Genomic DNA, 16015 nt, shown 5'->3' with positions numbered 1-16015 from the left:
GAAATAATAAAGGGTGATTTTATTGGCACCCCATTATTTGCTCTTTGCACCCCATACTAATTTTAAACATGAATAACTTATTTTACCCTTGTACATAATTACCGTTAAGGATAAAAAAAATTTAAAATTAAAATTAAAGTTACTCACTACACCCCACATATGTTCATACAACCCTAGTTATACTTTTTTCTCAAACCATCATGTTCCTACAACCCTAACAAGGCTTATATTTTTTCATGACGAGTAAGACTGAAGTTAGAGAGGCTTCGAAATGAGGTATGAGTTTATTTTTTGGCGTTTTTTCAAGTTTAGGATTTCACGATGGTCGCTAGTTGCTTTCAGCACACCAGTACCAAACGCGATAGGTAAATTCAGTGGGATGCCACCGAAACATTGCACTTATTTCGGTTGTGTTTGACCGGCCGTTAACTTAAGATGCGGTGGAGATCCAAAGCAACATGGAATGGTGTTTGATGGTGTATTACTGAATTTTTACCTGCAATTCAATGGCAACGAACCAAATATATTTATTTTTTCAGTAACTTATTGTCGACCACAAATTTAATGCAAGCTATTTTGACCTTACTCTCATTGAATGAACAAAAACAAGGTGACGCTCCTAAAATAGATGACATATCATCCAATGTGATGGTCATCTCACCAAAAGGCATGTGAACTGTGTTCGTTTCAAGATGCCACCTCTCAACGAAGGTAGATACAACAATCTTATCTGCATTATGATAAGAACACCTAATAAGTTCCTATAATACAGACCTCTGAATGTACCCTTTGAATATACCATTATTTAGATTAGCCCACAAATTCCACTCACGAAAGGTAGATGTCTTCGACATGCACCTAAGGGGCTCACGTTCCCAGTCAAATACAAAAAAAAAATATTTAGGTTAATTACCATGAATGAGACTTATATTATGCCTTCTATTGTTACAGTAAAACGACTTACCTAGTTATTCCAAAATGCAGCTGCTATGTGAGTTTTAAAACTCGTAAGTAAAGATGGAGCAATGAGACCTACTCGAGATGGCTCAGTAGACTCAGCATCTACCTCAAGATTACTATCATGAGTAGAAGCTACATCTTCAACCTTTGCATCAACATTACTATCAGCGGCTACATCTTCAACCTCTGTAGTATCCTCAAAGTGGTCTGGGGGACCATGCTGGGGCTGGTCCTCTTGAGAGGCTAACCTCTCCGCTCTATGTCTCATCGTTGAGACTGTGGGACGTTGTCTATTGACACGACCCGACCCAATTTCCACTTTGGAATTCGAGTCAAGTCCTGTGCGTGTCCGACACCTGGCAATGTCGGGCACAAATGACCTTTTTACCCTTCTTGTCTCAAATTCTTTTTAACTTCCCTTAGACTTCTGCCGAAATTTCGGCAGAGTCTCCCCTGTATTTTGGCTAATCCCAAAAATTTCCACCTGTTAAACAACCCATAAATTCACACCAACTGCCAGAATATTCCAAATAACAGATCTCCACTCCAGTTTTCCAACTTCAACTATATATATCAGAGCATTTTCTAAGTTTCAGGGTTTCAACTACAAAACTTTACCTTACGTGGCGATGCGGAAGCTTTGAATGGCCCGGTGGTGGATCCCGTGTATTTCTATGGCCTGGGGGCGAAAAACAGGTTGAAAATGTGAGTGGACCAAACATAAGATTTATGAAAATAGTTAAAAATCATAATAACCCCCATAGTAAAAATAACTTGATAAGTAAGGCTAAAGTTCACCTGTGTTTAATATAAGGTATTCATCCGAATATATATATAATCGTATGCATGTAGCTTCGTAAAACTGAACAATTATATGAAGATATAAAATGCGCAAATATCAAAGAAACTGGTTTGAAATAGCTGAAAACCATAACTGAATAAAAGAGCTTAAAATCCTTGGAAAATACCACCTATTTGTACCCTGTCATATCCGTCAATTCCCCTGGCAGGTCTCGGGCGCCACGCAGTCTACCCGAGCCGCAAACTGGCAGAATCAGGGGACTATGATCAGCCTGATCTGCCGGCAGATTCCTCGAGGACACCAAGTCAGCTCGAGTCGCTCTGGCAAGATGCAGGGGACCGTAGTCAGCCTGATCCGCAATCCTGGCAGGTCTCGGGGACACAGAGTCAGCCGAGCCGCAATCCTGGCAGGTCTCGGGACACCAAGTCTGCCGAGCCGCAAATCCTGGCACTCACGGTCCGAGCGTCCCCGAAACTCGTGAGGCAAAGTCAAGTGCACTGACGTAACTGAAATCAGACTGGATGTCCGTAGACATCGGTCCGACTATGGGTAATCACCAAAGATAAATGGGTACACGGTGGTTTAATTAGGAAATCTGATAACTTTCTGAAATCTGAATAATTAACTGTATCCTCAATGTTGTTGCTATTCTGTTACATAAAAACTCAAGGTATGCTACTAAATATAACCTTCATCATATAGATACTCAAAATATTTAATAGTATAAAACATGCTCAAAGACTTGCAAAATACTTATTCAAGATCAAATAATGAAATTCGCTTATATAAACTTATTTATAAAAACTTGTTTATATAAAATCAAGATAAAAATCCTTTGTATAAATTCATTTGTATAACTCATTTATATAACTTATTTATATAAAACATTTATGGAAGAAAGTCCACTCACAGATGGTCCGAGCTAATTTGACCCTTCGAAGGTTCCTCCTGCAGGTCGACTGGACCTCTGATGCCTGATTATCCATGAATAATAAATCAATAAACTGCTGAATAAAAGAATTAAATTAAACACCCTGCCCCGGCTCCTAGAAATACGTGCACTCAAAACCAAGTTACTCCTGAGCCCACATTAGCTTTTTAGATAGTTAGAACGGTCTTAAGAGACCCGAAGCCTTACTAAGCGATAAACTGCCAGATCGGCCGATCCGGGACCCCGTGGGTCCACGATCTTCGATGGCCAATCTGGGCTCCCCTGAAGGTTCCTTACAGAGGAGGAACCATGTTCTACGAGTTTGGTCCGAAACGGACGGTCGGATTAGCCAAAATTGCGTTATCGCTTAAAATCCAAACCCTAGCCCCAGGGTTCGCGATTCCGGAGTATCCGGGACTCCGGTTCGTAATCCGTCGAATCCTACACGATCCCGATATCGTGTAGACCGACATATCCGAGATTCAGCACGATCCGACGATTTAACGACACTGCACCCACGGATCGCGTGATATGGAAAATCCGTTCGGGGTTCAAACGGACTCCGAATCGAGATCCGCGAAATCCCACACGCTCGTGACGACACGAGGGTCACAAAACTGCACAGAATTACATCACTACCCTCGCCCACGCGCTCCAGCACGCGCGGGCAGCTTTGGGTGTCCAAAGCGATTTCGGGTGGCCGAAAAATCTCGGAACCAAGACTCCAAACTCCTACCCTAGGTAAAACACCCCATTTGGAGTCACTTTTGTTCTTGGACAACCACCAAAAAGTGACCGGAAATGGTAGTTTCGAGCGGCCGAAGTTCTGGCCAGATTTCAATTCGAAAATCGAACCCCTTAGAGCTAAAATCGATCGAAGCCCATATACCCATCAGCTAGAGCACGAAAAATAGCTGAGAAACCATACCTTACTCGATCGATTTGGTGGAGAAACGAAGGAGAATTTCGAGCTGGAAGTTTGGGTAGCTTCGGACGAACCTCCGTCGGAAAACACGATTTTCCGGCCAGCTCAGGGCGGCCCCGGGGTGGAGGTTGGTCAGGTTGCGACGGCGACACGGAGGCGGACCCGATGGTACCCAGGGCGGAGATCGGCTCGGCCTGTGGTGGCCGGGCCGTCGCTTGGAAAGCGAAGGGTCGCACGACCCAAATCGCGCAGAAGGAGAGAGAGAGAGGAGAGAGAGAAAATTGACGGGGGAGAAGAGAGAGAGCTATAAAAATCTGACTTTTTGACCAAATTACCATTTTGCTCTTCGCGGTTTTTAGACCATAACTTCTTCGTTACAGCTCCGATTCGGGTCTACTCCGTGTCTACGAACTTATTTCACCGCGCTCTACGCAATGGCGCAAGCGGAATTCCCAAATTCTTTCTTGATTAAAAAGTCAAATTTTTCCCCGTTAAAATATGCGAGGGCAAATTGGTCTTTTTGCTAAAAGATATTTTCCTTACTTTTTAGATATTTTCTTTCTTTTTAGATATTTTGTTTTGGGTTCTTACATCTATCATGTCGAGATAATGAAGCCTCAGTAGTACCTCTACAAGTCCTCTTCATATCTAAAAAAATAATATTAAGTACAAACTCAATAACAAATTTGGTAGATGATCACTGAAACAAGAAACGAATTCAGTAGACTACCATTGAAAAATGAAAACAAATTCGGTGGACTACCACTAAAAAACTAAAATAGATTCGGTGGACTACCACTATAAAAAGGAAACACATTCGGTGGTCAGCCATGGGAAAACCGAAATAAATTCGGTGGACTACTACTGAAACAAGGTAATGATTTCGGTGGGATTTACATAAGTAAGTTAGTGGATAGGGTTCATGAGGACAATTTAGGAAGAAAAATGGGTTGTAGTGAGTAATTTTAAATTTTACTAAAATTCAGTGGGTTGTAAAGAGAATATGGGGTGCAAAGAGAAAATTTTTGGGTGCCAATAAAATCACCCAATAATAAATTATATCACTATAAGTGGCATTTTATTTTGAGTTTTGGTGTAAGGTTTTCAAACCCTAAATTTTTTGAGGCATTTTTTTCATTTATTTTTGTGACGCTTTCGGTGGTTTCGCTATTTACAATGACTATCAAGATGATTGTGAGTGCATATCTTATGAATTTAAAAATAAATAAAATTTTAGTACAGTCTTCATATATTTTGAGAATTCCCTAATTTGTGGGGGTTGAGTTTTTCCTTAACTATGTGGGTAATTGTTGGAATTTTTGTGGATATTTCAAATACAAAATTTATCTCAATACTTATTTTATGTTGAATTTAATTTTTCAGATTTTGAGTGGTTTTGATTACCTCTTTGAAATTGAAGTTATGTTGTACATTTACTATATAAGTTTTGATATCTCTTTTATTGGGATATATCTTATTTTGTTTTAATTAGCCCTTAAATGTTTACGTTATTTGCTTTTGATAATAATAATGATTATTATTTATTTTTAAACCATGTGGACCTCTTTTGTGGGAGTTGAATTTTTTTTTTCTTTTTTTCAAAGGGAACTTTAATGCTATAATTTATGTGTGGCTAATATTGAGCAGTTTTTGTTTTATGTTGAAAAACGTTAGACTCATTTAATGTAGTATCTTTTTGGAGGTAACCAACAATCATTTAATTAAACTCCTTTCTTTCAAAATAATAATAATAATAATAATAATACTAATTAAATTAATTAAATTATATAAACTTACTTGTTAATTGGTGACATGGAGAAAATCGAGCAATTTTCTTCTCACTTCTCTTTCCCACAAATTTTGAGTGTGTTTTTAATTTCCTTGTTTTCTCATGGAAATGCTCATTATACTCATTTAATGGCTGTAATGTTAATTTCAGTAATTATTACCCTTGGCAAACATGTCGTGTCTGTGTGAAATTTGTTTTATTATAAAATTTTATTATGAGACTAACTTGTCTTCAATTTTGATATGAAAGTGGGTGTGCAACTAATGATGGCCTTAGTATAATATTTTGGCAGAGACTTTATATTGTCTTATAGGTTCATATTGAGAATCGACAAGATACAATTTCAACTTGGATATGTGATCATGATTTCAATTACTTGGAGTGCACAAAAAGGGAGTAAGAGTATCCTGAAATACTTAGTATTTATAATTAAATTTATCATTAAGCGTTGCATAGGTTGTTCATAGCTTCATCAGGTGTACTCAAAAGTTTCAAAGACTATTGCAAACCCATATTTGAGTACCAATATTTGCGAGGTATTCAGATTATATGAATTTATATATAGTGGGATTTTCATTATATTTTAATGTATACCAATGTGTATATAATTTCCAATTATACTGAGGTGAAATTCACTAATTATTTTTGTGTGCAAGATTATATAGGGAATATTTCTAATAACATACAAGTTTAGAGCGCGCTAAAGTGGAAAACAAAGACGTGAACCACATTATATATATATGTGTGTGTGTGTGTGTGTGTGCGTGTGTGTGTGTGTGTGTGTGGGCGTGTGTGTGTGTGCGCGCACCTTGTGGAGGAGGCTATTAATGCAAAATGTCAAGGGGGATGTGCTTAAGCCCATAAGAGAGTCATCTAGGGAGGTAACCCAACTTTTGTGATTGGCGATCCCATGAAGGAAGTTCAATGTGGTAGAAACAATTCATACTGCATGACTCATATAGCACTCATAAAACTATAGAGATATCCTTGAGATATTCTTCTACTCATCCCTGAGGCAAAAGTGCTATTTTATGTGGCGTTGGGAAGGGATTTATCTCTGAATGAGTTTCGAGGCGGGCAAACTTCCTCAGGGTGCAGGTCACATGTACTCTTGGAGAACTCACCTAAGTGAGAGACGTCGTGAGGCCGCGATTGTGAGAATTGGGCTATTCTCTAGTAACTCTCATGATAATCAAGATTAGCACATGGCCATAAATAGCGCTACCTCGCATCCAAGTCTCAACCAATACTATGTGTGAGATATGTTGAAATTTGGTCAAAGGTGCCGAGTACAATACTTTGTACACTTAGGTTCCTCAAATGGAAACTATCATCACTAAGTGAAGGTTCAAGCCCAGAAGGCACCTACACCTATTGCATAGTATTATGTTGCCCATATATGAATATATATTTTCACTGTTTTTTTTAATGGTTAAATTTTGAAAACCTTGTGGGGGATTGTTGGAATTTCTAAAAGGTTTAAAAAATTTAACTGTTTTGATTTATTTTATTATTTTGGCTGTTTTATTTTATTTATTGTGTGGGTTATAAATGTTGAATTTTCATGTTTTATTTCTATATTGAATGCCTTAATTTTCTAGTTTAATGTGGTGAAGGTTACATGTTATTGGATGCCTATAAAAGGCTACTCCTCCTTCACATTTGAACAACCACAACACCATTAGTATATCACATACCACAATCACCACCACAATTTGATTCTCTCGTTTTCTACTTTTATATATATTCTCTACTTTCTATTAGTATTTTTGGGCAATGGTTATGTGACTTGGAAACATATCTGCCTATGAACGTGCTCATAGCGGATCTTGAGTTTGTGTATTAGGGTCGTATCTTGGAGTCTTGTAGACCTTCAATACCTACACGTAAGGAGGCTACAAAGACTTTAGGACAACGTCTTTAACGTGCTTCATCGTACCAAGCTCACCTTCTTACTTATAATTTATTTTACTTTTACTTACCTATAAATTTGTTTTTCTTCAATTTCATTGTACCTTAATAGTTTTCCAATTTGTTTATATGTTATTTATAATATAAAGGTTTTTGTATTTGACTTTACGGAAACAGCAAAACTATATTTTTCTATAACATCCTATTCCCATAATCTCATTGCCAGGAAGTTGGACAATTCTTCCATTGCCAGTGCATACAATTGATGCTTCCAATCATGCTTGGAAAACCTCAAGCCTCGGCTTTTTGTAGAAGCCTTTAGAGGTCCCTAGGCATAGGTTTACGAAGGTAATCCCTTGTGTAGAGAGTTTCGATTGCATCACAGAATCTGACCAAGCTCTCTAGGAAAGTAGATTTCCCCATCCTAGCAATCTTATCCACCTGGTCTGCAGATGCGCCAAATGCCAGCATCCATAAAGAAGCTATAAACTTTTGCTCCGAAAGTGCAAACATCATGCATGATTTTATTGAACAAATGAGACTGCATTCTATATCGCCCTTGAAAATCAACAGTAGAGTACAACGAATTTGGGATAAAGTAATCTTCCAAGAGATTCTTACCTCGAGAATGCCTATGTTTTTCCACGTTTGGGCCACAGCCGACTTGTGAACCATGGTGGCCTTGGCTTGATTGATGGAGCATAACCACTACCATGGCAACTTGGTCATCTTCTTCTTCCTCCTCCCTTTCTTCTTCAACTTATTTGAGGAGGTAAGACATTGAGAGCAACGAATGTGTTTTCTAAAATATGAATAATATTGGAAGGATAAGAAAATATACAAAGATTTGGTGTGGAAAGTGAAGAATATTGGTAGGTATTTATAGAAGAAAAAAAAATCAGAATTTTTTGGTATTCTTTTTAAAAACATTCAAATATAAAAATAAAATAAATAAAAAAGGCAGCCGTCGGATTGGAGGAAAAAAATTAGGATCATAGACACCAGAGCTCGACACGTGGCTTGTAGTTGTTAGGGAAAACAGGGATGATGCCAAGCTGGCGTCAATGCACGGGATTTTAAAATTTTTTTACCGTTGGCGTGTGTACGACATGCGCCAACAGTAAAAAAATTTGAATCACTTACACTGATGCCAGCTTGGCGTCAGCATCGACGTCACCAGCCCTCAGGCATGACCTCCGGCTAGACATGCTTTTGGGCTTGCCTAATTTGGTGGCCCCCACCATTGGCCTGGGCCGCTGAAGCCCGTTGAAAAAGCTCCCCTTTTTGCTCGAGCTAGCCCTTACGGGTGAAAGTGCTCTTAAAGCATCTTGAACGGAGTATATATTAAATGAGTTGGCTAGCCCCATAAGCAAATGAGTCATGTTGTTCCATTGGTTTATATTTTCCATGGTGTTGTATTGATTGTTTTTAGTCTGTTCGTTTGTAATTTATGGTTATGGAATGAACTTTTGTCTTCGAAATCTACTATTTTTAGGGTTAACTTTCTCATGAAATAAGTAAAAAGTGACAATATATGAAACTAAATGAAGATACTTCCCTTTCGGTTAGAAAAGATAAAGAATCTGAACTTGATAATTTAATATTTTCATTGTAACCATTGGATGAAATCAAGTACAATCAATCTAAACCGTTCATTAATGTATAAAATAGATGTTCACGTAAACTCTAAAACTCACTCAATCTATTATACTGAAATCTAAGAGCATCTCCAAGAGAGATGTCAAATACCAAACATCAAATTTAAATTTGATGGCTGATATGACAATTTGACATCTTACACAGCTTTACATTCCATCCGATATGTCAAATTAAATTATTATTTTATTACATTTTAGTGTTAATTCATTTTTAATTAAAAATAAAAAAATAAAAAAATATTCATTTGACATCTTGCTTTTAGGATGTCAAAAATAACATCTCAACCTCCAGCCTTCATTCCACATCAGCTTTGACACATCGATTGGAGTGATGTGAGATGTTATTTCTAGCTGTTAAATGTCTATGTGGTATGTTTGACACATCGGTTGGAGATGCTCTAAGACGGATCCCGAAGTTCAAGTTACACCAACTTTGGCAAACATAGTCTTATAAACAAGCGTCCTTAAGTGCAAGTGCAACCCTCCAAGCATGGAGTACCCATGCGAGGAAATGTTACACAAACAAAGTCCTTATAGATTGGGAGGAAAGTAAAACTTTGGCCCAAGTGGGTAAACTAATGACTCATACGATGAGAACTAATCAGTTCTTGGAGCAATTTGTTGTTTTTAACCTTCAAAGTCTATGAAGGCAGACAATATATGAAATTCAATGAAGATAGGCCCCCTCCTAGTTAGAAATGAGAAGGGAATGCGAAGTTGATAAGATAATGTTTTCACCGTAATTGTTAGATGAAATAAGGTTTAGTCAATCTAAGCCGTTTATTTATGTGTAAAATCAATTCATGTGAATCCTAAAACTCACTACATTTATTACCAAACAATAGCTTCATCTTCTCAATGCGTCCAACCAAAGACTGGGTCACAAAGTTCAAGTTACGCCTAATTTCTGCAAGCATAGTCCTACAGGCAAGTGTCCTTGTTGGGTATGCAAGGAGGCTTCCGGGTAGATCCTGGCAATGTGGAATACTACCATTCCCTGACCCTCTCTCTCTCCCTCAAGACCCTCTAGGCCCCCATCCCGCAAGTAGCAAGTGTCAGTCATGTGTCAAGTGTTTCTCTTAGGAGTTTGAATAGTGAAATGTGTTAAGTCATTTGACATTGTTAGAACTAAAGAATATTAAAATTAAATTAAACATAATCCAATTTGTTGGATTAACGGTGTGAAATGATAATCTATGAAATTATCTCGAAGAATTATTTCTTGGGTTCTGAATTGTAATGCTAATTTGTTGTTTGTGCTCCTTAAATTTGACTTGAATTTTGACCACAATATTGTAATTTTCAAAGATGTCGTTTGTTTGTTTGTTTGATTGTTTTTTTCAGTTGAAGACTTGTTCAATGATCACAACTATTTTCTATTTCATTTTTCATTTTCTGCAGGCAACAGGACACAATTGGTGGAGAGAACTCGCCTGAGGACCCTGGGGGTTTCTTACTCATAATCTCCTTTCGATTTGTTAATGTGGGTTTCAATCAAATCATCTCTCTATTCATTTTTACATATTTGCTTGAGTTAATGGTTATTGTTGGGTATTTAAAAAAAAAGGTCATTTTTTGGTCACAATTCTGATGTTAGTATGCTTTAAATGAATGAGGCCTGCTCTTGGATGAGCTTGTGAATTATATGCTGGTTATGTGCTTGCTGAGGTCTAATGGTAGTGGCAAGCTGATGTTACTTTTGGTTGGTGAAGAAGTTGCGTGCCGGAGGCGGCCGAGTCCATTCCCCGGCCTTTCTTGTCGTGGCTGTTGTCCTGTAGGGTCATCAAAAAGATACTTCTTTTCCTCCCTGCTTTTTGACGCTCCAAACACAAATAAATGTGAAGAAACAATCAAAGAAGCAATTTAAGTACTCGCCGAGGCTGCATTCTGTATTCTAATTTCTGCAGAAAGGCAATACAAAAAACTAAAAAGAGAGGAGGGCATAAGGCAAACCCTGAGACAAACATATAACACTTCGTATGTTCTTTAATGCTTTTCTCCAAATACATCANCTGAATGCAGGTTCTGTAAGATACCTACAGGAAAAAATTTAACCCGAGTACCATCATCAACATTATCTATGATTAAAAATCTATAATGTAGCAGAATTTATTAATCTAGCTCAAATCTAAAAACTACAAATCTCTGTTCACGATCTTATGAATCCAACTTCCATGTCTCCAGTTACTTCTGCATCATGACCTGTGGAAACAAAAGAAATAACATGAACCAAGTCAAATATTAATTTTTTTGTTTTTGTTTTGTTTTGCTAAGAAGTCAAAATTAATTGGATGTGTGTGACATACTGCTAAACAAAACCAATCGTCTAAAAAGGACTGGAAATATCTAAATAAAAGATAAATAGTCCTTAAGACCCTTCTTGCAGTTGCAATGGCCAAAAGATCAAGTATTAAAAATAAATAATAATAAAAAGATGAATTTTGTGAAATTTTTCCCATGAAAGTCGAACAGAATAAACTATTGCACCTCCAAGCTTCAGGTGATAATAGGCTTAATAAAACATTAGCTTATCAATGTCCAGACTTACTTGGTACTATTCTCTTCCATAAATATTTCCAGACTTATTCAAACTATTTAAATTTGACTCTGGCAAACCTGGGGATTGATCTCTTTAGGGCGTGTTTGACTTCTATGTAGAGTTTCATTAAATTCTAGCTTTCTAACATGCTCTGAAAACACACAGACGAGAGTTTTTTGCAACACACACATGCACATACAAAACACAAGAAAATTTCAGAATGATCAATCACCACAGTAACTAGAAGGCGATAAACTCTCAAGCATATCATTTTTTACCACACAAATTATGCTAACAAGTCCACATAGGAAAATGCATGTGTCCAACAAGTCCAATAGTTTTATGAAACTTATATATTTCTATCGTTTGCAAGAAATTTAACAAATTGAGTGGATAAGATAAAATAAATACAGTTCATTTGCCAAGTGCAAAAATAAATACAGTTCATTTTATCTCCCTTTTAAAAGAAGAAAATGCCCCATCTGAAAGGAAAATAAAATCCCACTATCTTTTTTCCCACAATCATTATGAGTTACAAGTTATAACTCACTTTTTCTCCAATTTGTCATCAGCATCTCTCACTGCCTGAACAAGATGATGTATACGGTATTGGAGTTTAGCATTTTCTGCAGCAAGCTTCTTGTTCTGCAAGTCACCAAAAAAACAAAGAAAGAATTTAGATAATTCATTACTTCCCAAATGAGACAAAAACAAGATACAAGAGACATTGATGCAATACCTTTTCTTGTTCTAAAACCATCTCAGCACATGCATCTTTTAGCTTTGACTGGATTTCATTGATCAATTCGGAATAATCATCATTTGCCGAATCAGCAGGATGACCCTTCTTGGCTGCAAGGGCGGCCTCAAGTCTTGCTAATCGGTCCTTTATAACAATGGTGCCAAGTTAGCAAGATTACAGGGGAAAACCAGTAGCTTCAATCATCAAACAAAATCATATAAACTTGATGCATAATACTTTTGATCAGAATCAACTCATCCACAAAAATTATTAGAACTATATTGGAAGCAATAAAACAGAAAATTATTCCAAATATGAAAAGAATATCTATCATAAAAAAACATATGTCTAGTATCATTTGCACCCAACTCAATCAAACAGATATCATCTATCAACACATCATTAGTCCGTCAACGGAGAGGTTTATTTCTGGTTTCATCAAGTCTTCTGTCAGATCAGCTGGGGCAAAACCAATAAGAAAATGGCGGTATACCCCCACAGTTTGGACGAAAAGTCAAAGTGAATAGAAATTTTTCCAACGCTACGTATTTAGGGACAAGATCTTGAAACCAACGACTCCAAACTATATATTTAGCTTTGAATGCTTCACAACTATGACACAGAAAGTAGTTAAGTACTATCTGAGAATGTACCATCTGAAGGTGAAGGCTAGACTTTTTTTGGTATTCATGAATTACAGTAAATGTTACCCTTCCGTTTTTTAACTAATTAAAAATAAAAATTATATACAGGAATTATGGAATTGCTATGCAACGCTTGTTACAATCGTGGACTTGTGGCATATTTTTACACAGAATTGGACATTTTCGCTGATACTGAAGTCTTGTAAACAGAGCAGTATATTAATCTAAGAACTTAGTGGGAGAAGTTGTTGACAAATCTTCATTCACCGAGGACGAAGCTGAAATCATAGAAATCATTTGCTTCATAAAAGGAATATCAGATTGGTACTCATCAAATGCATAAGCCACTTGAAAGATTAAAAGCATTATTGTTTCCTTATTTCTGATGAGAAACAGAATTGGTGTTGAGTCATAGATTTTCCGTTCTTTAGGAACCAAAGAAACAAAAACAACCACTTACGCACTTATTTAGCATACTGCATAATGGCTCTATGAAGTACAATTTCGTTATTGATAACGAAATCCACACCACAAAACGCAACATTTAGATTTTGTTTTTTAGCACAACCAGTAGAAACCAGCTCAGAAAGAAAAATTCTCAAACAAACTTATTGGGATAAAAGCCAATTATGAAACCAATCAAACCCGAATCACTAGCACTACCACCAATTACTGACACCGTTGACCCCCACCTTCACAATTCAGCCAAACCCCATATGTACACTGACAGGATTCTATATACATTTTTGTCTTACAGTTGAGAAGCAAAGAAAGCCTATTATGAACGACATCAAGGTTTAAAACTATGAAAGCAAAAACTATATGTATAGATGTATTTATGCATAAGCAAGTAAAAACGTGGGTAACCTCGGCTTGAGAGGCTCTCTGGTAGAAGGGCTTCAAGGTCTCTTCGAGGACGCTTAGATTCTCAGACGCCATCTTTGGAGTTTGGTGCCCAAGACTTTCCAATAAGACGAAAAGTCCGGCAATGGGTTTCCTCAGATTCTTCAGAATAGCTTCGGCTGAAAATTTTGACCAAAACGAATGTTTATATACGCGTATACAACGGGGCCTACTCAACATTTTCACTAGTTTAATATAAATTTAGGTTTTTTTTTCTGGAATTGTTCCTAAACTTGTTACAAGTGTTCATTTCAGTCCTCACACTTCGAAATCAATCTATTTGGTGTTTAATAATCTTTTGGTTCACACATTAATTTGGTTTTTTTCATTACATTTCATTAAAAATTTTGTTCACACGACCAACTTTAAAAGGTAATATTCATAAAAATACAAACTATCCACTCGTGAGGCAAAATGTAGCTAATGTCTTTTACTCAGTAAAATCATTTGCTCTCTTTGTAGAACTCAATGTAAAATTGTAAATAGAGATTAGATGACAACAATGATAAATTTGCCACATTAGATTGAAATAAAAACATGTAGTACATGAAATAGATTTGAAATGAATATATGCAGTCATTTGAAATCCATTTATTTTTTTTACCACTTTTTCTTGTCAAATCTTAGTGTACATGAATTGTAATAATTTGTACACACAATTTTACCATACAATCTAAACCAATATGAAATCCCTCCATCCAAATGATGTCATTCTAAAGAATTTCAATAAGCCCATAAATAAAGCAACCTTCATCAATGTGTATCTCATAAAACATTTCCAATTTCATTTGTGAAATATGTGAATTTTAAATAAAAATTAAATATGCTTATAACAAAATCGCTCTCAATCTACGAAGCACGAACACGAATACAGATACGGTGATACGATATGAGACGATACGGGGATATGACAAATTTTCAAAAACTAGAATATGATACTTCATGGTTACGGTATTCAAAAATATATATTAAAATATAATAATAACAACATATATAATTTAAAACATATTTTAAAAAACATAAAAATTTAAATTCATCAAACAAATTCAAATTTAAAATCTAGAAAAATGAAAAACACAAGTCTCAATTAACTACAATATTTGTAATGTCTTCCCCGATAAATAAAGCAACCTCCAATGATGGTTCATCAAGAGAAAGGTTAGCAATTTCAAGCATCCCAACACCTTCTTCACCCATGCTAGCAAATCCATCTCCTCCAACATCCCCCATTTCATCAACACCTTCTTTGTAGCTTGGGCTCTTCCTTGATAAAAGACGAAGATTACTATACACAAATACCAAATCTTCAGCTCTTTCGAGTGCTAACTTTTTTCTCCTTAAAGAGTGAATGAAACTATATGTACTCTAATTTCTTTCACAACATGAGGAGGAACAAGGTTGTCCAAGTAGCCTCAAAGCTATGGATTGAAGAGTTTGTGTGGAAGCTCCATAGACAATCCACCACACCATTGGTTCCTTGTGAAACCTATCATTCATAGCATCTATAACTCCAAAGTCATCCAAGCACATTGAAAAAGAGGCATACTCCACATTGATATCTCTTCTAGCCCACTCATCCAAACAATATTTCTCAAAACACTTTTTTCTTTCCCTTGTAATCTCGGCATCTTGGTATGGAGAAACACGAATAGGATCCTCTTGCACTATTGTAGACTATAGACTCTAAAAGTAAAAAATGATTTCATTTTATAAAATTATAATCACAAGATTAAAAGTAAATTTTAAATACTTTAAAAGGAAAGAAGAACATAATACTTACCTAAGATTTAAAGAATGTATCAAACAATGGAGTGGTATGCTATTCTTAGTCCATCACTCCACTAAAAGTGACACACCACATCTAGGGGTCATCATTTGTACCATGAGCTTATCGGCAAATGAGGCCCGCCCGAATCATCGAGAAAAAGCCCAGGTCGTTAGTTAGTGTGCTGAGCTTGGGCTAGAGGGTTTAAAGCCCAGCCTGCCCATCAAAGCTCGGCCGGCACGCCTAGATATATAGGATTTATTATAGCCCAATATATAGAATAACTGCTATTTCTCTTCAATTTTTTTTTAGCCCAATACCTCTCCATATAAAAGTATCCATTACAAGTATCCTTTATCATCTCTAAACCTAAACTACTCATCGTCTTCTCTCACCCTTCTCTCTCCCTAAATGTTATATGCATGTAAGCGGAAGCTTTGTCTCTC

The 16015-nt window shown here is 36.5% G+C and overlaps 1 protein-coding gene across 1 annotated transcript; it reads right to left on the bottom strand.

Moving 5' to 3' along the window:
• Positions 1–10931: 10931 nt before the first annotated feature.
• LOC117634686 lies at positions 10932–13937 on the bottom strand. The gene is made up of 4 exons (XM_034368873.1): positions 13769–13937; positions 12255–12401; positions 12066–12160; positions 10932–11178 (listed from the first exon to the last, which is right to left on the bottom strand). The coding sequence occupies exons 1-4, from the start codon at positions 13838–13840 to the stop codon at positions 11172–11174; spliced, it is 321 nt and encodes a 106-aa protein (XP_034224764.1). The 5' UTR covers positions 13841–13937; the 3' UTR covers positions 10932–11171.
• Between the last annotated feature and the right edge of the window lie 2078 nt (positions 13938–16015).

Source organism: Prunus dulcis, chromosome 7, assembly GCF_902201215.1.
Source record: "Prunus dulcis chromosome 7, ALMONDv2, whole genome shotgun sequence".
Classification (NCBI taxonomy): Eukaryota; Viridiplantae; Streptophyta; class Magnoliopsida; order Rosales; family Rosaceae; genus Prunus; species Prunus dulcis.
The sequence above is the reverse complement of the archived record's forward strand: the minus strand, read 5'-3'. Positions and strand labels throughout refer to the sequence as shown.